The 22,963-nt window shown below is 45.0% G+C and overlaps 1 protein-coding gene across 1 annotated transcript in view; it reads right to left on the bottom strand.

Moving 5' to 3' along the window:
* The window catches only part of ATP6V0A4 (ATPase H+ transporting V0 subunit a4), a 46,261-nt gene that overhangs the window by 11,674 nt on the left and 11,624 nt on the right, over positions 1-22,963 (bottom strand). Inside the window, exons 5-15 of the mRNA XM_006138060.5 lie at positions 21,418-21,543; positions 20,531-20,625; positions 16,835-16,961; positions 15,672-15,754; positions 9,041-9,134; positions 7,128-7,340; positions 6,298-6,448; positions 5,871-6,010; positions 5,173-5,330; positions 3,813-3,906; positions 572-690 (exon numbers count right to left, since the gene is read on the bottom strand). Of these exons, the coding sequence (XP_006138122.3) occupies positions 572-690; positions 3,813-3,906; positions 5,173-5,330; positions 5,871-6,010; positions 6,298-6,448; positions 7,128-7,340; positions 9,041-9,134; positions 15,672-15,754; positions 16,835-16,961; positions 20,531-20,625; positions 21,418-21,543 (1,400 nt within the window). The remainder of the gene's footprint in view (positions 1-571; positions 691-3,812; positions 3,907-5,172; positions 5,331-5,870; positions 6,011-6,297; positions 6,449-7,127; positions 7,341-9,040; positions 9,135-15,671; positions 15,755-16,834; positions 16,962-20,530; positions 20,626-21,417; positions 21,544-22,963) is intronic.

The following is a 22,963-nucleotide window of genomic DNA, read 5'->3' as shown; positions in this document are numbered from 1 at the left end:
GGGGAAAGTTGCTTGGATTCCTGTGGGGTACTGGGGCCAGAACGGGAGGGATGGATGGCCCATGACCAGCACTGGCATGGGAACTGGTCAGCAACATCCAGAGCCCCGCGCCCAGCCAGCCACTCTCTTATGGCTCTGTGCCCCATGCCACCCTGGGCTGGAGCTCACCCCCAAGCTCCACCCTGTCCACAACTGGGGCTGCCTGTCCTCCGTGAGCCCCATCTCACTTGTGGCTAGAGTTGAACACCTGTGCCCCGTGCAGCTAACTCCCCTGAGCTCCACACCACTTGGGGCTGAGGCTGAACTCCCCCCTCACCCCGAGCTCCATATCCCATGCCTCCCACGGGGCTGAGCGCTCGCACCCCATGCCTGCTGGAGCTGGGGCTGACCCACCCAACCCCCACTGCCCAGCACCTCACGTCGCTGCCTCCCAACTTCAGAGGGACACACGTGACTTTTGGCTACACTGGGCAATTTGTTCCTTTGCTCTTGCCACACCTCTAGCATAGCCCTCCGGACCAGCCACACACGCATACGCTTCAGACACTAGTGTGAAGACAATGAAACATACATGTGGTTGAAAAGACTGAGTATGACCCCAAACACCATCTGCGTAATCCCCATGACGACCGACATCTTCATTTTGTAGGAGTTTAAGAACGTCAGCTTGTTTGCTGCGATGTTCCAGATCTTCAGAAAAGTGAATGGAGAACAAGATGAAAACAGCAGGGCTTTCAGGAAGTCTTTTGATAATGGCAGGTGAAAATCCACTAGTTCATTAATTAAAATGCCTTCTAACGACTTTTGTTAGTTCTACATTGAACAATACCAACTGATTGAAATCAGAGTATGATTTGTAATACATTGGACTTGCATAAAGCTTTTTACCCAAACAGGCAACTGTTAGCCTGTTTTTAAACTGGTGAGGAAATTGAGGTATGAAATGCTGAAGTGACCCAAGATCATACATGTGGCAAGCCAGTGAAGAAGCTGTTAATATATCCCCAATCTCCCCAATGACATGCACTGGCAACTAGTCTGTGCCATAGATGCCAGAATTAGACACACTAGGGGTATTGCCAAACCCCCAGACCCTGTGGCTTGAGGTAGCAACAACCACCTAAATACAAAGTTTTCACCTTCAGCACCCACATTATAAAACTTGTCCCAACACCACGGGATTGTGATGTCACGTTCTATAGCAGAGGCGGATTACAGTGAGAATCTCTTTCCTGCCTTCATCTGCTATAAAAAAAAAAAAGTCTCCATGTTTGCTGAAGGAAACAGTGATCCATAGAATCCACATTCACTTCAGCTCAAGAAAGACTATTCTCATTCATGGAACAAAAGACTGCTCTGGTCTCCACTTAAAGGAGCAGCTGCACCATTAGGGTTATGGAAACCATTGAAACAGATCAGAAGGCAGGAAAGTCTGTAAAAGAATCAGAGGGTTCATCAGGCTACCTAAAGACAAGGGAGTAACTAAGGATGAAAAGTACTTTGCATGTAATAATTTAATTTGGCTCATATTTGATTGTAAAGGATGTTGAGCGGACAAGTACTCTGTAATTATTTTTTTTGACGGGGAGAAGGAGGGGTAGCCAGGCAATACATATGAGATATAATATAAAGGAGTGAGGGGTCGAGTTGGTAAAGGAGATTTGCTGGGAAAGTAAACTATTTATTTAATTATTTAACTAGTATCATGCTGACTTCTATACACATATCAGAGTAGGACCTATCATCATTTAGAAAGAGACTCCAGCATAATCAGATCTCATAATCTAGGGTGACTATTTCTCTTCAAGGTATAAAGGTGGTATCCTACTAAACCTGCAAAAAAGTATTCTTAGCAAAAGAAAGAAGCCAGGCCTTCCCTATGGGTGAGCTGATGAAATCCCATAAAAATGTCCATATTAAAAAATTAGAGAGAAGATGGGTGAGGTAATATCTTTGACTGGATCAACTTCTGTTGCTGAGAGACTTTGATCCGATAAAGCTATTTATAACCTCACCCGCCTTGTGTCTCATAACCTGGGACCAACATGACCAACCCACCACTGCAAACACCTTAGGTTGTGTCTACATTACCAGGTTATTTTGAAATAAGTTATTTCGAAATAATAACCCCCAAAATAACTATTTCGAAACAAGCTTATTCCTCTTCACAAGCAGGAGCTGTTATTTCAAAATAACAGGCTTGGTAGTGTGGGCTCTCACCTTGTTATTTTGAAATCAGGGAAGTTACTTGGAAATAACTCCCCAGTGTAGACATGCCCTCAGAAATGTGCAGCACTGAACTTTTCCTTACTGCTTCATTGTTAGGATTATTGCTAAGTATAGAACATTACTTTCAGCTATGCCCCTATTGGAGAGAAATGCTGCCATCTAGTGGTTGGCTGGGCTCATCACAGTTATTCTTGCCTGCTTTCTGTGTGGCACAGCTACATTCCAGTTAAACGACACAGCTGGGGTACTTGCATTGTTTCAATAAAATCCAATTAACTAAAAACAGTAATTATGCAGCAAATCCCATGTCCTGCTCTAAAGCTAGCTGGCCCAGCCACTGGTGCATTACCCCAGGGCAGGGGAAACCTCAGATGGCCTACAGAAAGCCACTAATGCCTTTTATGCACAGCCAATCTATGGCCATGGTCTACTTATGCCTTCTCCCCGGCATCCTTGGCTGCCAAAATAGCCCATTGGGAGAACTAGCAGCCAGAATAAATAAAAGCGTATGGCTGTTCTCATTTACAGTGAGTGGATACAGATGGTCCCAGGAGTGGGGGGAGGGAATATACAGGTGGCGTAAACCCAACTTAACTCCACTGCACTGACAGTTCCAGGTCTGGGACTAGGCCCTAGGACATTAACACGTTACTGTTCAGCTATGAACTACCTGGGAGTTTCTTTGCCTTGTTTTTGGAAAATGAAACCACACCTCGCTCTTGTACCACAAGGAGCATGCTGGATGAGAAATGGGAAGATTGGTGCTGACTGAATTCCATACCCTGCACTAAGGAAGGAGGTTCACACAAAATTGCAGTGATGGGGTAACTAGATTTCACTAGCACCGATTCGGAGACATTAATTGTACTTACGCTTTCACAGTGCTTTAATCTTCACAGCACTGTACACACATTAAATAGTTAATCAGCACATCAAAATGATGAAACAGATAGGGACACATTATTATCATCCCTATGCACTGGATAAATGGAAACCACTGACTCAAAGGAAGAAGTAGGATTCAAACTCAGGACTTTCCAAACCCGCATGTACCTCCCGAGACCACACAGCCTCTATCTAATGATCATGGATGAAGGGAAGTAATAGTGTACAAACAACCTTGACTGCTGGAGATGAGCATCGTAAAAGACTCCATAACAAAGGTGTAATGGTCTTGCAAAGAGCGGGAAGTGGCCAATGCGGTTTCAAGAGGGATTGCTTGTGTATTTGAAGACTCAACACAAGCTAGTGAGGCTATGTCTACACTCCGCGGCTTTTAGTGACAAGGCTGTATCAACACAGCTCTGTTGCTAAAAGCTGGTATGTATAAATAGTTTGTGGGCACTTTTTACTTCTAGCCCCCACAAGTGGCTTTCGCTGGCGAGCGCTCCTGCCACCAAAGTGGCATTTACACCTGCGCTTGCTGCGGCAAAAATTGTGTCACTCTCAGGGTCGGGGGAGGGGCATGTTATGCACCTGTGAATGACAAAAAGCTTTGTCATTCAATTGCACGCATAGGCCTAGTCTGCTGGAGGCTAGAAGCAGTGAGGGAATATAACTGAAGGCCAACTGAACATCATTACCGGATCAATTCCAAATGGATATGGATTTCCTGAGTAGACTCCAGGGACCGCAGGATCCAACTGCAATAGAGGACTTTCTTCAAGAATATGGTTGCTACAACAGAAAAGAGAAGTGGCAGTTTCCTACTGCCTCAGCCTGAGGAATTTTTATATCAAGAATGCTAAGAACAACAACAACATTAAAAATGTCATTTACCAAAGGCCTACAGTAGCATTGTGCATGTGCATATGGGGGGGGGGGGGGGAGGTGCACGTACAAGTGTGTACATTGGATATATGAGGCTTGACACTCCTATTCCAGCTACTATGAGCCCAGTATGAGCATCCTGAATGACTCTGGAAGTTCTACCCAGTTGCTCTCCAGCATGTTGTTTGCTCACATGGGTCTTTGGAAAGTCTGAGGGAATGACACAAATCTGCTCATCCCTGATGTGTTGGATACTTGGACGGTGTGGCAAGCTCTTCCCCCTCATTCCAGCCCCTTCACTCCAGGTGAAAGAGCTGGAGGAGCAGTGTGAAGAGGCTCTAAAAGCCCTGTGAGCCGGACAGGAGTGGCGATCTCCCATAAGACTGCCATAAAGCTGCCTTCCACATTATCCCTTGCTAGCATCATAAGGACCATAATATGGTGCCAAAACGGGAGGTGGGATTGGGGCCTTAGCACACAGCTCTGCAGAGGTTCCAGGAAGCCCTGCAGCTCACAGGGCAGCCCACATCAGACTGCCATAACTTAGGACAGGCTCCCAGGGCTGTTTAATTTATGTTAGGATCCTAGGGTTGGAAAGACCTCAGGAGGTCATCAAGTCCAACCCCTTGCCCAAGGCAGGACCAGTCCCAACTAAATCAACCCAGCCAGGGTTTTGTCAAGCCGAGACTTAAACACCTCTAGGGATGGAGATTCCACGGAGAGCCTCTCCTGCTCCCAGAACAATGAGAGTTCTAGCACCGCAAAGAATCTCAGTCCAGGAATTTACTGGGCCTTGGTATCTCTCAGACACTGACCATGAACCCAGATGTGATCTGGGGATGTGTTCAGACGAGAGGAGCAGAAGGGGGCTGGGAAATGTGCAGCGGGAAGGAGGCGTGAGAGAGGTAAGGAGCAGAAAAGGCAGGTCATGTGCCAGGGAACGGAATCCACTACCCAAAGTCAGCAGTTATTTTAAGTATTTCTTAACACAGATCTTGATTTTCAGATGCGATCTGTACACATATGAATTGGGACAAATGGCCTGATTCATTCACACATCTGTTCACCCAGGGTTTCAGTTCAGCACCTTTTTCTTTTAATGCCCATGGAATAAAATATTGCTCTCACACACATCATCTCGCTCTTTTGGTTTTTACATCATTTACCACTTACTTCCACGTGTTGTTTCTAAACATGGGGCGGGTATGCCAAGAAGAGCCAAAGATGTTGAAAGATTTGGAGAAGCAGTCATTGTAGATAAAGCCAGTATAAATGGAGAATATGCCCATGAGCAGGATCAAGTAGCGCCCACCAAAGAAAGTGTTCCAAATCTGCAAGGGAAGAATTCAGGGAGAGTAAGCAACCATCACACAACACAATAATGCTTATTGTGCAGCATACCCTGAGAGAGGAATTATTTAATAGAGTCATTCACACCCTCACTCCCTGTATTGCCAGATATTTGTGCCTGGCTAAAACATTCCTACCTAAGTGACCTCATTTCAGAAGTGCCGAACATCCACCGATTTTCATGGGACTGCTGGTTGTGCAATGTTTTTGAAAATTAGGCCATTTTTGGAGACTACTAAATGTAGATTTAAGAGCCTGACTTTAGGGACTAACTTTGACAAGTTTATCCCCAGTCTGTATATACAAATGCCAGTTGCAGTTTTGTACAGCCATAAGAGTGGGTGCAAACTGAAGGTGCAAAGTTGGAGCATGTTTGGTGTGATTTGGCCCTTTTTGTTATAACTAGGCAGAGGAACTATTTCCAAACAGCTACAAATCTTAGTTCTTCTGAGTTTCACAGAAGAAAATCCATTTAACGTTTTGTTAAGCTGGCAGGATGCATTCAGCCCTAGGAAACTCACCTCATTAGTGCTTTTCTGAGCCAACAGTGTTTTCTCGTTAGTGACCATCCAAAGGGCGAAGCCCAGCATGACAGCACCATGGCCACAATCTCCAAACATCACCGCGAACAAGAAGGGGAAGGTGATTATAGTGTATGGAGCTGTTGGAAGAACACAGACAGGAGCACAGTTTCACTGAAGGACTTTAACAAGTAGTTTCCTTTTAAATCAACCACTAGGGTCAGAAGACCAGGTGCAGAGGCGTGCAGCTTCACTGAAGTCAACAGAGCTGAACTCATTGGCCTCAGCAAAGAATTTGATTCACAATTTCTCGAATGAGCTGTGACATACATAGTTTTGGACCACCAAGTGTGGCCAGAGACCAGTCCTCCCCTCTGACCTACACCCTGGAATCTTCAGGCTGCAGCAAAACCAGGTGCCTCTTTACCTGGATTCATCTCCCTGTAGCTCCCCACGCCGTAGGCATCCACAATGTTCTGGAAGCCTGCAGTGAACTTGTTGGTTCTGTTGAACGTGGGCGGGGACATCTTTGACTGTATCACAGTCAGGAGAGGGGAGATGGCAGAGCCGCTACGTTCCTGCGAAGAGGCAACAAGGATGGATGTGAAATGGTGGGATGAACGTTCGCCCTGTTTTACTAGTCCCGTGTGGTGTTGCCAAATGACCTTGCTCATGGAGTAGCATTTGGCGAGAGAACCCTGCCCAACAGGTCTGCGTTTAGCCTACTATCTCACAACCTTGGGCACAGGGCCCTTCAAGAGACGGTATAGACAGACTAGCCACTGCAGAGTCACAGCACGGAGATGTTGGGCAACAGTGCACAGTCCTACACCTGGTACCCTTCCCCAAGGCAAAGCTCCCAGCAACAGACACCCACCTCTCCTCCTTTCTCGGAAGGGGGCTTAATGCTGCTGGGTGCTCAGAGCACCTCCACACAGAGTTCAGCTCAGCCACAACAGACCATGCAGCCCAGATCAAGACACACCCAAGGATGTCTCCACCCAGCCTTAGCCGCAAGGTTCCATCTCTCAGGCTGTGAGGAGAGGAGCCACCAGAGGAGGAAGAACCAAAAATAAGAACAGAGGAGGCAAAGGGGGGGGGGGGGGAAGAGAGAGAGAGAGAGAAAAGAGAGGGACAGAGGGCAGCAAAAAAAGAAGCATTCGTGGTCTAGCTATGCAAGGGGTCCCAAGAGCCCATTCCAAAGCCAGACGAAGGCTCCAATGAAACCTGGCTGGGGAGTGCTACTTAGCCCCTCACCATTCCCTTGCACAGAGCCCTTTTTATCCGGCTGGTGTCTGCCACTGGGAACCAGATCTCAGCGATGACGCACTGCTGGGTGACATCAATGTTACAGCAATTCAAGATGTGGTAGATGGCCTTGATTTTCTTCACCTTGATTCCCCACGTGTACAAGTTTGCAGCTGCCTCACGCAGCAGCCTCTGGCGGTGGGATTCCGTTTGGGTTATCACCTGCAAGCAAAGCCCAGGGAAGATTACAGGTATAGTTAGTATAGAATCATAGAACACTAGAACTGGAAGGGACCTCAAGAGGTCATTGAGTCCAGTCCCCTGCCCTCACGGCAGGACCAAGCAACTTACTTCCACACTGACAGTTAGGAAGTATAACAGGTTCGGTTCTGTGTGCAAGCACCCCTTGGTGGCTGAAGGGGGTCTCACAATATTTAACTCGCCTGTTTGTGGGTGAGTCAATGTTCAGTCTGTGGCCCCTCGCTTTTATCCCCCCCTCGCTCGGGTGTGGTTTGCAGAGGTGTTGGTGGAGGACCCAGACCTGCCCACTCCTCTGGGTCCCGGCCCAGGGACCCTATATGTAGCAGTTTTGAAGTCCGTAATTGTAGTCACGTCCCTGGGCCACTTCCCTGAGATGCCATTTCATCCAGCCCTTCTCTAGGGCCTTGTCGTTGAATTCCCCTTGTCCAGGGTTCCACAGAGTCATCGCCGGCTAGCCTTTAGCCACAGGATTTAGCGCCACGAGGGCCCAGATCCCACTTGGAGCTGTCCAGGGTTCTGGTGTTCCCCAGTTAGCCCAGAGGGCTGCCCAGGTTGAGCGCCAGGAAGGAACTGGCAGGCCTTAGCTAGCAGCTCCTTATATAGCAGCCTGTAGTATCCTGATTGGCTGCAGTGAATGTTGCCCCTCTAGCCTGCTCGGAGGACCTCTCCACTGCTCCTGTTACTGGCCAGGGTACTGAAAGGCCTCTAATGGGGAGGTCGGGCTTTGTCCGCCCCATCACAGTAAGTTTTTCCTTATGTCCAACCTAAACCTCCCTTGCTGCAGCTTAAGCCCATTGCTTCTTGTTCTATCCTCAGAGGCCAATTTTTCTCCCTCTCCCTTGTAACATCCTTTTAGAAACTTGAAAATTGCTATTGTGTCCCCTCTCAGACTTCTCCTTTCCAAACTAAACAAGCCCATTTCTTTCAGTCTTCCTTCATAGGTCATGTTCTCTAGACTTTTAATCCTTCTTGTTGCTCTTCTCTGGACCTTCTCCATCTTTCTTGAAATGTGGTACCCAGAACTGGATACAATATTCTAATTGAAGCCTAATCAGCACAGAGTAGAGCAGAAGAATGACTTCTTGTGTCTTACTCACAACACTCCTGTTAATGCATCCCAGAATCATGTTTGTTTTCTTTGCAACAGCATCACACTGCTGACTCATATTTAGCTTGTGGTCCACTATGCTCCCTAGATCCCTTTTTGCAGTACTCCTTCCTAGACAGTCGCTTCCCATTCTGTATATGTAAAACTGGCTATTCCTTCCCAGATGGAATACTTTGCATACTTTCTCTAACCATACAGGTAGTTAAGCTCTGGGAAAGGCTTCCCAGGGATATTTGGGAATCCTCAGCAGGGAGGATTTTTAGGAAAAAGTTGGGCAACACTTGCCAGGCATGGTCTATGTTTACTTGGATCCTGCTTCAGTGTACGTGGCTGGGTTAGGTGACTTCTTAAGGTCCTGTCCAGCTCTACATTTCTCTGATTCCTGCTGCCTGCCCTCATCACCAGGCCCCAATGCAGCAACTGGCTGTGCATGACCAGATCCCCACTGTGGGTCTCTGAAGTTGCTAGCCGGGTTCCCCAGCAACCTAGCACCAGTCTGTGTGCATGTAGTCAGTCACAGGATCAGGGCCTAAATAAAAGCAGTGTCACTTACTGTGTTTAAATCCTCAATCCTTGTGTTCACACCATCGGCCATTTCCCGACGTTCCGCGGCAGACTCTGGACAGGAATATACCGTAGCACGAAATCTAGTGTGAACAAGGGAAACAGACCCAGTCATGCGTATTGACACGATGCACAGTTACTTGTAAGGCTATCTGTACATTCTTTATAGTTGAAAACTGGTCCCCATCTCCACTTCCTGCAGTGAGACGTGCTGGCATTGCAAGCGAGGTGCAGTTGTACGTACGAACCTCCCTCAATAAATGGGATTCTCATTCAAATGTGGCTGCTCAGACAACGCACCTCTCATTCGGTGCTGAGAGTTCAGTACCTGATTTTCCTTAGGTTATGCCTATACATACAGCCAGGGCTGTCCTTAGGATTTATGGGGCCCCACACAGTACTCTTAAACTGGTGCCCCTATGCTCAATAGCAACTGTGGAGGAGGAGAAGGCGACTATTTTTTAGAGATGTGATTTTATTATCATAAGCAACACACTAATGCATGGGCATCTGGGGGAAAGCGGGGGGGGGGGGGGGCGGAAGGAGGAGAGCACCAGCCTGGGCCCACTCACACTCCATCCCCAGAATGCCTACTGTGCTCCCAGGGCCAGGGAGGCCGGAACCACATGGCCTCTTCTCTGCCCACTGCTCCGGGGAGGCTGGGGTGCATGTTCTTCCATTCCCTGTGGTGGGGGAGGTGTGGGTACATGTGGCACGCTGCTCCTCCTCCTGCCCTCCCTATGGTGGGGGAGGTGTGTGTACACTTGGCACGCTGCTCCTCCTCTTCCCCTCCCCAGGTGGGGGCAGAGCCGCAGCAGAGGGGGCGGGGCTGGAAGCCTGCCTCCCCCAGCCCCAGTGGCACCAACCGCCAATGCACTAATGAAACAGTCTTAAAGCACACTTTAAACTAAGGTCCTGGAGACTAACAGAGTAAATTCAGAAATCAACAGTATATATGCCTAGGGTTGGCAAGTGCCTGTTAAATGGCTTCATTACCACTTGAATGACTCTTCCACAGGTTCCATGCTCTGCTCATAGGTCTGGCAGCCTTTTTCACTTCTACGTTCACGAGCTCTGCTCCAGAGGAAGCAGAGCCACAGAACAGGGATAGGAAGAAGCAGATGGGTGGACATTAAGACCCAGTAGTGCCCCAAGTTCTTGGGGGGGGGGGGGGTCCTGTGCAACCGCATATTCTGCGTGTGGGTAAGGATAGCTGTGTGTACAGCACTGCAATGGCACCACTGAAGTAATAAGGCTGCTGCACTGCATCTGGTGAAGACACTCTCTTGATTGACAGGAGAGAGCTCTCCAGTCAGCATGAAAAAACCCAAACCCTTTCTCATGAGTGGCATAAGCTGTGTTGCCAGGAGAAGCAATGCAGTGGCGCGCATATAAACACGTCCGTTCAGGTAACTTGTGCGAGATATTCACCCCTCTGAGTAACAGAAGTCTTGCTGGAGTGTGGGCATAACTATTGCAGAAAGGATTTTTAAAGAACAACAAAGTTTTCCACACAGCCAAAATGGGTGAGGTCATATTTTTTAAAGGACAAACTTTTGTTGGTGAAAGCCACAAGCTTTTGAGCCACACAGAGCTCTTCTTTAGGTCTGGGAATGGTACCCAGAGGACCACAGCTAAACACAAGTTGGAACAATTAAGGTAACAAGGCCCATTAATACCTCTCCAGTTAAGGCGGGGGGAGGAGAGAAGAAGGGTGTGGGTTTGAAAGGTGGTTTAAGTGGATTATAGGTTGTTCTAACAGGCCAAAAATCCAGTCTCTCTAATCAGGCCATGGTTTTTATCATCTAGCAAAGTTATGACTTGAAGCTCCCAGGCTCATCTTTTGAAGGTGTCGGGCAGGTTTGCTTTGAGGATCAGGACTGAGCAATCATTTGAGAACTGCTCACCCACAGCTGGGATGGAGTTTTTCTCTCTTTTTAAAAAAATCCTTTGGTTGTGAGATTGTGTTCTGGAGCATAGCGATTGTTTGGTTTCACCAGCTTAGCTGCTACTGGGGCACTGGATGCATTTTCTGAAAAGTCAGCTGTGTAACAGAGCCGTCAATAGATGGCCCTGTCGCACCAAGTCTTCACAGTCGCCAGTCACCTTTATCTTTACCTCACAATCGCAAAGCCAGCTTATCTCCAGTCAGTGAGCCCTTACACAACACTGGAAGGCCATCTCCGAGGAAAATGTTAATAAAACCCAGTTAGTCTATAAGGTACATTTTCTATGTTTACTTGCTAGTGAGCAGAATAAAAATTGAGCTATTGTAAACTTAAAGTAGGTGTAATTGCAGTGCTAACCTGGCATCTCTTGTATATTACAGCAGCAAAGTGCTAACATGACTGCAGCTATGCCAGAAAAACTGCAATTTGTATAGTGAAATCACCACAGGGAAACAATCCATACGGGTAAACGCCCAGTTTTGAGAGCATAATTGCATGTACACTGGGAGCTTTGGCAAACTCCTGGTTAGGAACCAGAGGTCTTTCCACTCCTAACCTAGCCATGCCACCAAAAGTCTAGAGTAGACCTGGCCTGGGGGCCTGGTCTATGCTTACAAGCTTTACCAGCACAGTTAAGATTTTTTGCTGACATCGCTATGCCAGGAAACGTCCCAGTGTGGACTCAGTTATGGGCTCTTTCAGACTGACACATCAATGAAAGTACATTTATATCAGTAAACCTGTATTCACATTAGGAGGGCTTCACTGATTTAACTCTACAGAGATAGACACAGATAATGATTTAACTCTACAGAGATAGACACAGCCCTGCCTTACCAGGGCTTTTTCTACCACACAAAAGTCTACACTCCTTTAGCGTAGATGCAGTTACAATAATGCAATTGTGCTTATACCAGTATAGCTGAGGCCTGGTCTACACACTTAGACTGAACCATCTACATTGTTCAAGGGTGTGAAAAACACTCTAGTGCTGCAATTAAGCCAACCTAACCCCTGATGTAGCTGTAGCTAAGTAAACTGAAGAATTCTTCCATCTACCTAGCTACTGCAACCCGGGGAGGTAGATTACCTACAAAGACTGAAAAACTCCTTCCACTGATGTAGGAAAGGTCAATGTTATCATAGAATCACAAAATACTAGAAGTGAAAGGGACTTTGAGAGATCATCAAGTCCAGTCCCCTGCCCTCATCGCAGGACCAAGCACCATCTAGATCATTCCTGACAGATGTCTATCCAGCCTGCTCTTATATATCTCCAGTGATGGAGATTCCACAACCTCCCTAGACAATATATTACAGTATTTAACCATCCTGACAGTTAGAAAGTTTTTTCCTAAGGTCCAACCTAAACCTCCCCTGCTGCAGTTTAAGCCCATTACTTCTTGTTCTATCCTCAGAGGCTCAGGAGAACATTTTTTCTCCCTCCTCCTTGTAACACCCTTTTAACCTGAAAACTGCTATCATGTCCCCTCTCAGTCTTTTCTTTCCAAACTAAACATACTGGTTATAGCACTAAGCTGCTGCTGTGCCCCTGTAGCACATAGCATAGGCTTGGCCTCATTCATTTATAGGAAGGGGATTAAGCAATAGTGACGTAACACCCTTTTTTTAATGAGAGTAACTGTTACCCCAGTGGGGTTGGACTGGCATCACAATAAATCACACCCCTGACCTCATTATACCAGTACAAGAAATGTACTGAGAGCAGGCTGCATTTTGTGTTCCATTCACACAGTGTCACTGTCAGATTTTTTGGCTTGCTGTCCTCTGGGACCCTCACAAAACACGACCCCCATCTCCCAAGCTTCTCCCCATGGATACAAGTTCTCATGAAACAAAATGAAGTAGTGCCAGGTAAGATGATAGCTTTAACTTATACACAGATTTCTCAGCCACGAGCTGTTTGTCTCCGGCAGGAATGTCTGGAATACTAGGGCTTCTGCCACTACTGTCACTCCAGGAGATGTCCCAAAGGCTGTACTGAGATATGGCTCTAGGAATCAAAGGGTTGAGAAGGAACGCCTAGAAGAGACTGCTTCCTTTTACACAACGGTACATGGCCAGCTTTACATCGGCTGGTGTAAATGGATCGTTGCATTGATCTTTGCAGTGAGGTAATCAGCATGAAAATGAAATAAAAGGAAACAAAAATATGTGACACTTTAATGGGGTCTTGGCAATCCATAATTTTTTAAAAGACAGCATGAGGCATTTAAAAAGGTGTGCCACATTATACTCTCAAAGCATATTACCACATATTTCCCAGAATCACTCTTAGCCCAGGCGTGAAGAATGGTGGCAAATTTAACAAAACACCCAGCTGGGTATTTGACCCCTATATAATCACAACGATATATCTTGACCTAGCCTCCCACTATGAACAGACTCTCTAACCACAAAACCTCCTGCAAAAGAACCCCAGCATTACTAGCCTTGCTTAATTATTTCCAGCTTTTTATGCTTCAGAACTCTTAGCCCATCTTTTAATTGGCATTTTTAATCAAACTTGAAAGCTTATTCCACCACACTGTAGAGTTCCTACATTTTGCACATTATCACAGCAATGCTACTTTGATCTTTTAACAGCCCCTTTGCATATTAAATATCACCTCTGCCTTAATGACAGACATCTATGAAAGCTCAAGGAGAATTCAGCAGGGAGCCCTTACACTGATAAACCATTTTATCATTCACATTAGCATCTACACAGCCACCAGTCTGACAGAAAGGAAAAAAAATCTCCTCTTTCCCTTCCTCCCTCTTTAATAAATTTGTGCATGGGATTAATGCTCACGAAATTGGCAGACGGATGTTGTAAATTAGAGCCAGGCATATTGCAGGTGAGGGATGTGCAAGCATTCCATCTACCGGTCCCCAATCAAAGCTTATTCTGACCTGGAAAAGTGCTGCTATCCCAATCCTAGGTTTCTGCAGAATATTAACTGTTACTTGTTGTGCTTAATTGTGTACTGATTATGGTGCGGTTTTCATGCGAGCAACTGTTTTTATGGGATTAAAATGGCATTTCAGTTTTAAATTAACCAGGATTAAGAGACATTTTCTCTCAAACCTTTTCCATGCATGTGTGGAATAATTGTTATGTGCACTGAGGCATGTGCAAATGTGCACCACCAGTAAAAATAAAAAAATAATACAAAACACCAACCTCTAGCTGTGTGCTCTCTGCTGATCACCTGGGAAGCTTTTGAAACTTTCCTGAGCAGCTGCACAAGCACACAGCTTATGGGGAACACTGATTAGGAGAACTTCTGGGCATAGCCACAGAGCCACTGTGCACTGTCTGCTATACATCCTAACCCACAAAAGAGGAGTCTGCTTCAAATAGAGGGTATTGGTACCTAACTCCCTTAGGCTCCTTGGACAATCCCAACTGCAGTCTGTTTATTCCAAGTGCAGAGAGAGGTTCATGCCCTTAGCTATGAGGACCTGAGTTCAGTTCCCAGTGAGAAGCAAAATAATATTGGTTGTTACATCTGCTAAAAATGGGTTCTGAAAAGCTCCTGCCGGTTCTCCAGCTCGTTGGGTGGTGGCACTAGTGAAAGCGCCAGTGTAGACAAGCCTTCAGCACAGTCATCACCATGTGACATATATGAGAAATTTCTGTTGTCCCTGCTGCTTATTGCAGCAGGCTATAAAGACAGCCCATAAGGGACTAATCCCACTCCCATTGGAGTGAAGGGTAAAACTCCCATGCATTTCAATTAGGCAGAGTCAGAACTTAAAGGTCACACTGTCACACTGGAGCACCACAAAGACCTTTGCTAGAAAAATTCCCCTCCCCATCCATTCCTGACAAAACATAGAGACCAAGGCAAAGACCCACCCACCAGCTGGCTGTGTCAGGAAGGAACAGTTCTGGTTCTCACATAAAGGTTCTTTCTTGGAGTCATCCTTGCGAAATTCTGCCAGCCTCAAGACTTCCATTAACCATGCCGATGGTGGGAGGGGGTAGATATGTATGAAAATGGATTCAGTGACAGCATAAGATCAGTTAATCAAGTCTGACTTACACAATACAAAGCCCATCAGGACTGAGCACTCTAAAACAGTAACGAAGTACTCAGACCTGATTAAGTTTTTATAAAAAGTGTCTCAGCAGCGTGGGAATGAGATGGAATGTTTAAGATTTTAATTTGTATTCTTTTGCTGTTTCCTTTCAACATCAATTGAAGAGCTACTAGCCCATGTAGAAAGGGTTATTAAAAATGTAGCACCAGCTCCTTTAAATAGAAGCTTAATAAGACTTAACCCAAATTTTCAAACACAGCTAGAGAACTGGGAGACCCCCCAATTTTGGAGTGCCCATCTTCTGGCTTGATTTTCATTGAGTGGGTGCCAAGACCATCTGAAATCCAGATCCATTAAGGTATAAGGTTAGGAATCTAGAAATTGAGGCTCCTGAAATCTCTAGTCACTTTGGAAAATTGAGGGCCTTAATTTTAAAATGCCAAAGTGATATGTATTTTTATTATTAGAAACAGATGCACTGAAGTGCAGAATGAAGCAAACTGGCAGAGCTGACAGCGGAGTGCTAAGAAATCATCTCTACTCCTGGTCTCCTTGAGCCAATTCTGCCATGTAAACACCTCAGAAAGAGTCATTGCTACTTTCTCAATATGTCCGCCTTACCCATCACAAATCTTCCTGATTTTTTGTTTGAGCTGCTCTCCTTGATAGAAGATGATGAACACGTTCTTTTTCATCTGTTCTTTCTGAAAAGCAATGCAGCAGATTTTGAAAGGCTCGTAACAAAGTATATCATAGCACTGAAAAAAGAAGCTATTTAATCATCCTTTTTCAATAGCATTTTTAACTAGTTTTCCAGCCACAATAACTAAAACACAAAATGCTGCTCAGAGGGATTCTCCTGCTTGCAAACATAAGGGCTAGAATATCTGCTGCAGGTTATGTAGACTGGAGACAGAAAGCCAGCAGGAGTCATAAGAGTGATTCCACGAGGAAGGCTTCTTGGGCACAGAGCTTGCTGGAGTGGACAGATGTAGAAATCTCTGAGAGAAAACGACTGTCTGTTTCTACTCTGTTTAGAGACACAGAACTTTGCATACGCTTTCATAAATAAACAAGAAAACATCAAGAACGTGCCTGACAACGCGTCCTCATCCTATCAGAAACAGCCTTACAAGGCCCAGATGATTGGCAAACAGCTCTTGCTTGTTCAGCCTGTCTCCTGCTCTAGAGAGTCGCATCTTTGGGTATGTCTAGACTGCAGGCTTCTTTCGAAAGAAGCTTTTTCAGAAGAGATCTTCCAAAAAAGCTGCTTTCGAAAGAGTGTGTCCAGACTGCAAAAGTGAATGGAAAAAGCGATCTGCTTTTTTGAAAGAGTGTGTCCAGACTGCATGGATGCTCTCTCTAAAGCCCTGATTGCTATTTACAGAATGGCCACCAGGGCACCTGTGCTTTTTTGAACTGCCTCATCTTTAAAAAAAAGTCCCTGTTTTGCATCCACACATGCCTTTTTTCGAAAGAACTCTTTTGAAAAAAGCATTCTTCCTTGTAATTTGAGGTTTACCAATGTTGAAACTCCCCCTGCATTCTTTCAATTTAATTTTGAAAGAACACGATTGCAGTGTGGATGCAAGTAAGGTTTTTTTTCCCCCGAAAAAAGGGCAGTTTTTTCGAAAAAACAATGTAGTCTAGACATACCCTTTGAAGCCCAGTTTTAACTAAGGTGTCTGGTTCAGTAAAGTGGCAGAGGGTTATCATGGTGGTAGTCTGGGTAGTAAAGGAGTGTTAGTGCACAGAGGGATGGAGATGAAGCAGAAGCCACCTACTGTAATAGGGTCCTCCAGGGAAGTATCCATTTCCGTGTACTTCAAATAGATGTTACCCCTGCAGGCTCTCCATAGTAAACGCTCGAAAGGCACCATCCTTTCCCTTTTTATCACCCCTGCTGTGAATCTAGACAGATAAATGGCAGGCATATTTTAAATTTTTTTGCACATATACCACACTGGGTTTATATAATCTCCAGCTCCATCATCTGTGTTAGACTGGATTGACATTCAGCTCCAACCTGGGATCCTGGCCACAGGCGTGACACTGCAGTTCATAGAATCATAGAATCATAGAATAGTAGGACTGGAAGGGACCTCAAGAGGTCATCGAGTCCAGCCCCCCGCCCTCAAGGCAGGACCAAGCTCCGTCTACACCATCCCTGACAGATGTCTATCTAACCTGTTCTTAAATATCTCCAGAGAGGGAGATTCCACCACCTCCCTTGGCAATTTATTCCAATATTTGACCACCCTGACAGTTAGGAATTTTTTCCTAATGTCCAATCTAAACCTCCCCTGCTGCACTTTAAGCCCATTACTCCTTGTCCTGTCCTCAGAAACCAAGAGGAATAAATTTTCTCCTTCCTCCTTGTGACACCCTTTTAGATATTTGAAAACCGCTAAAAGGATGTCACAAGGAGGAAGGAGAAAGTTAGGGAAGGTCTTTTTATTATAAGAAGTTTAAGCGTGGATCTTACTCCTTAATCTATTGAATTGTTTCTCCCTTTTAAGGGGGCCATAAGACCACCTCTCTGTTGCATGATTAGAGGAGGGAGAGAGAGGAGTAGGGAAAGAAGAGGTTCATTCTCTTCTTAGATACAGTGATGGGAAAGGCACCTGGCTGACAGTGCTGCAGAAAGAAATACTCTCTATACACTCAGCCAGAATGGCACAGGCAGAGCACGTGAATTTCAGCATGTTGAGCAACCAACAAACCTCCTCCTAAACCGTTGACCTCAGGGTCAAGGGTTTAGAACAGCTTTTTCTCCCTCCTTCTCTAGCCCCTCACTAGAGTATCTAAGGGCTGATCCAAAGCAATCTGGCCATCCTGAGGCCCCTAAGGAGCTGCCTACTTTCCCAAGCACCACTGTATGGGGATTGAACCACTACTAGCTGACAAAGGGTACGTCTAGACTACAGGCTTTTGTCGACAGAGGCTTTGTTGACAGATACTGTCGACAAAGCTTCTGTCAACTAAGAGCATCTAGACTACATCCAGTTCTGTCGACAAAGCAAGCCGCTTTGTCGACATGACAGTGTAGATGCAAAAGACAGTGGAGATGCAATAACGCCTTCTGTCAACAGAACTCTGTCGACAAAAGGAATTATTCCTCGTAGGATGAGATTTACCGCCATCGATAAAACTGCCGAGTTCTGTTGACGTTATGTCGACAGAACTCGATGGTAATGTAGACGCAGGTATAGTTTTGTCGACAGAAGTCCACTTTTGTTGACAAAACCCTGTAGTCTAGGCACACCTATAGTTCTGAACGTGACTGCGTTGCTGCAAAGTCACAGCCAGCATCATGCCACCTGACTCAACTGTATTCAACCTCAGCACCGCTCTCTGCTGTAGACAAGCCTCAGTGTAAACGGCTGGGGCTGTTTCTGTGACGTGCACATCTGTCATAAAAACACAATGGCCATAACTGGGACAGATCAATGGGCCACCTGGCACAGTGATGGGTGTCAGACTCTTCAGAGGGAACGAACTGAACAGGGCACTTACTGTAGATCCATCCCCTGTCATCCAGTCCCAGCTTTTGACAGCTGGAAGATGATTTGGGACACCCAGATAATAGGGTTACACCCATGACCATTCTGGCTAACAGCCATTGATGGAGCTTTCCTCCATGAGCTTATCTAATTCTTTTCAGAGTCCAGTTACATTTTTGTTCTATTAAACTCTCTTCATGCAGAAGCTGTACCATACCCCCTTACTCATTTTTGTTGCACTGCTCTGTATCTTTTCCAATTCCCATATTTCTTTTTCGAGATAGGCAATCAGGACTGCAGTCATTATTCAAGGCGAAGGCATGCCATGGATTTAGACAGTGGCATTATGGTATTTTCTGTCTTATTATCTATCCCTTTCCTAATGGTTTCTAGCATTGCTAGGTTGTTTTTTTTACACTGTCATTGCACATTGAGTGGATGTTTTCAGAGAACGATCCATAAGGACTCTAAAATCTCGGTCTTGAGTGATAACAGCTATTGTAGACCCCATCGTTATATACGTATAGTTGGATTATGTATTCATTACTTTGCATTATCAATACTAAATTTCATCTGTCATTTTGTTGCCCAGTTTTTTAGTTCCCTTTGTAACTCTTTGCAGTCTACTTTGGACACAACTATATTGAATAATTTTGTATTGTAAACTTTGCGATTTTACCCCCTTTCCTAGAACATCAACAGCACTGGTCCCAGTGCAGATCCTTTTTCCTCTATGAAAATTGACTATTTATTCCTACCCTCTGTTTTCTGTCTTTTAACCAGTTATTGATCCATGAGAAGACCTTTCCTCTTATTCCATGACTACTTAGTTCTTTAAGAACCTGTGATGAGGGACCTTGTCAAAGGCGCTCTCAAAGTCCAGTTACATAATCTCCAGCAGATCACCCATGTCCACATGCTTGTCAACACTCTCATAAATTCTAAGACATTAGTGAAGCATGAGTTCCATTTACAAAAGCCATGTTGACTCCTCCTTGATTTATCATGTTTATCTATGCGTCTGGTAATTCTGTTCTTTATTATGATTTCAACCAGTTTACCTGGTATTGGAGTTACATTTACTGGCCTGCAATTGCCAGGATCACCTCTGGAGCCTTTTTTTTTTTTTTTTTTAAATCGGTATTACATTAGCTATCCTCCAGTCACCTGGTACAGAAGCTAATTTAAATGATAGGCTACATACCACAATTAGCTGTTCTGCAATTTCACATTTGAGTTTCTTCAGAACTCTTGGCGAATACCGTCTGGTCTTGGTGACTTATTACTGTTTATTTTATCAATTTACTCCCAAACCTCCTCTACTGACACTTTAATCAGGGTTGGGTCCTCAGATTCATCTCATAAAAGGAATGACTCAGGTGTGGGAATCTCCCTCATGTCCTCCTCGGTGAAGACAGATAAAGAATTCATTTAGCTCATCTGCAATGGCCTTGACTTTTTGGGTGCTCTTTTAGAATCTTGATCATCCAGTGAGTAGCTCCACTGATTGTGTTGCAGGCCACCTGCTTTTGATGTACTTAAAATAGATTTTACTATTAGTTTTTGTGTCTTTTGAGAGTAGCTCTTCAAATTCGTTTTTGGCCTGCCTAATTGCACTACAACCTTTGCCTTGCCAGAATACACGCTCCTTTCTATTTTCCTCATTGAGTTTCCTAGAAGTCACCCAACCACTGTCAGATGGAAGTTATTTTCAATCACTAGGCAGCTTTGAACCAGTGGAGCTGAAAGGCTGTCCATCCCAGTTAGCAATACTCTGAGCCATAAAGACCAGAGTCGTAAGCATCTATTGTCTTATTAACAAAAATGTTCCTTTCATTTTTATTCTGTGCTAAGCTACCTGAAAACCTCTAAGACTGGGTCATGGTCCTGAACCAGCTTATTAATACTGATGGAAGTAAAAAGAAGGATATATTTGCCCTGGTCTTATTCAAGCTATAAGCATATAATCACACTGACCCCAGCTTTGCAGCTGCTGCGGCAGAAGTACTTCTTAATTCCAACAGACCAGAAGTGTCTTCGTTGAAGAAGTCATCTGGCAGATTGGTCTCGGTCTGAAAGCAGAAAGCATTGCTCTCTTCTGAAAGTATTTAAAAACATTAACACGTTCCAATGGATTTAAAGGTTGCCACATCTCTACTGTTGCCATTGTTTGTCTGAAGACAGTTTTTTACAGAGAGCTAGGCCAAGTGTAAAAATGTTATGTGTCTAAGTAATTTAGGAGCCTATGTGCGATTTAGGCAGTGAGAAGCCAACTGAGGATTAGGCTCACCAAGGCACCTTGGGAAATTTAGTTTCAAATCTGCAGTAAAGGAAGTGTCTAGTAATTCTGTTCTTTCCTATAATTTCAACCAATTTACCTGGCATTGGAGTTAGATTTACTGACCTGCAATTGCCAGGATCACCTCTGGAGCCTTTTTAAAAATCAGTATTACATTAGCTATCCTCCAGTCATCTGGTACAGAAGCTAATTTAAATGATAGGTTACATACCACAATTAGCTGTTCTGCAATTTCACATTTGAGTTCCTTCAGAACTCTTGGTGAATACCGTCTGGTCTTGGTGACTTATGACTGTTTATTTTATCAATTTGCTTCAAAACCTCCTCTACTGACACTTTAATCTGGGTTGATTCCTCAAATGTTGATTCCTTTTTGTGTCTCAAAAGGAATGGCTCAGGTGTGGGAATCTCCCTCACGTCCTCCTCGGTGAAGATAGATGCTTTTTTTCAACTCACCTAAAAAAAAAAATACTAAAACCATAAACAACTTAAAACTTCATTAACCCCTCTGCTAAAAGAAAGAAGGACAAAGTGGACAGCTAGTAACACACCTGAGGACTCTTACCTCAAAGAAGTCCTGAGTTTTCTTCAGAAGATGTTTTAGTTCCGTCAGTTCTAGAAAGTTCTGTTTCAAGGTTTGCTGATTCTGATTGGCTTCCTGAAGCTCACCCTCCAATTTCTCCAGAACTATCTGTTTACAACCAAACCAAAACATGAGATGCAAGACAGGCCCAGTGATCCTTTTACAGGCTGCTACATCCCTGTCAAAAGGCTTGTAAAATAACATGGACAGACCCATAGAATTGTGCAATGAACATTTTTAAAGAGGCATTGGCGGTTTAGGAATATGCACACAGCTATCAAACTCCTGAGCTTCTTTCTGTCTCTTTCTCTGTTACATGCAGTGACTCAAAGTTATATTTAGGCACTAAATTAGGCAAGCCAGCAGATCATCAACCTATGTGAAGACAGATCATGGGCTCTTCCCAAACAGGCAGTGACAGTCAAACTTAATTAAAATCAATCAGTTTGTAAACTTCATTTCCAGTTGGGTTAAAAACAGACAAACCCTGTGCTTCTGAGTCAATGGGTTCTTTTAGGACACATCACAGCCCAAACCAGCAAGGTACTGAATGCAATGTCTGAGATTCAGTGGCGCCTCACCTCCCAGATTTCACAATGGACTTCAACAGTGAGAGAGGGCTCATGTCACCCTGGCAGAATAGGATCTAAATCTTAGGGGTGCCCATTCACCAACATTCAACAAACTAGGTTTCCTCCAATCACCACCACTATTGCTGCAAGCAAAAGTAACATGGCAAAAAGCTATTCTTTCCTATAAAACCATGGAGCTTTTCATGACCAGAAATAGGTCACAAATAGGTCTTTGCTGGGATTTTCAAAGGGGCTCTAAGGCTGTGTCTAGACTACATGCCTCTGTTGTCAGAGGCATGTAGATTAGACACATAGGCAAAGGCAAATGAAGCCGAAATTTAAATGATCACGGCTTCATTTAAATTTACATGGCTGCCGCGCTGAGCCAACAAACAGCTGATCAGCTGTTTGTCCGCTCAGCGCGCTAGTCTGGACGCTCCCCTGCCGACATCAAAGCCCTTTGTCGGCAGCTCCGTTATTCCTTGTGGGATGAGGTTTACCGGGGCTGCCGACAAAGGGCTTTGATGTCGGCAGGGGAGCGTCCAGACTAGCGCGCTGAGTGGACAAACAGCTGATCAGCTGTTTGTCGGCTCAGCGCGGCAGCCATGTAAATTTAAATGAAGCCGCGATCATTTAAATCGCGGCTTCATTTGCCTTTGCCAAAACAACAAATCTACATGGCTCCGTCGACGGAGCCATATAGTTTAGACCTACCCTAATAGTGCTTTCTGCTTGCCTTAGGATCTTTGACAATCCCAGACATGGTTAATGGGCTGAAACAGTCAGATGTTTCAACCCAGGCAAGGAGAGATAATTCAGCCCTGTATGTAGCAGTTACAGCACCACGTTTCACTTCAGTGCAAACAGCTATGGTGTTCTGTTCAAGGCTTCTACTAACATGGCTGGCAGTCAAAACAGGGTAGGGAACAAATGATATGAAAGGGGAAAACTATAGA

This window comes from Pelodiscus sinensis, chromosome 1 (genome assembly GCF_052426305.1).
Source record: "Pelodiscus sinensis isolate ZL-2025 chromosome 1, ASM5242630v1, whole genome shotgun sequence".
Classification (NCBI taxonomy): domain Eukaryota; kingdom Metazoa; phylum Chordata; order Testudines; family Trionychidae; genus Pelodiscus; species Pelodiscus sinensis.
This window is presented reverse-complemented; position numbering and strand designations above follow the sequence as displayed.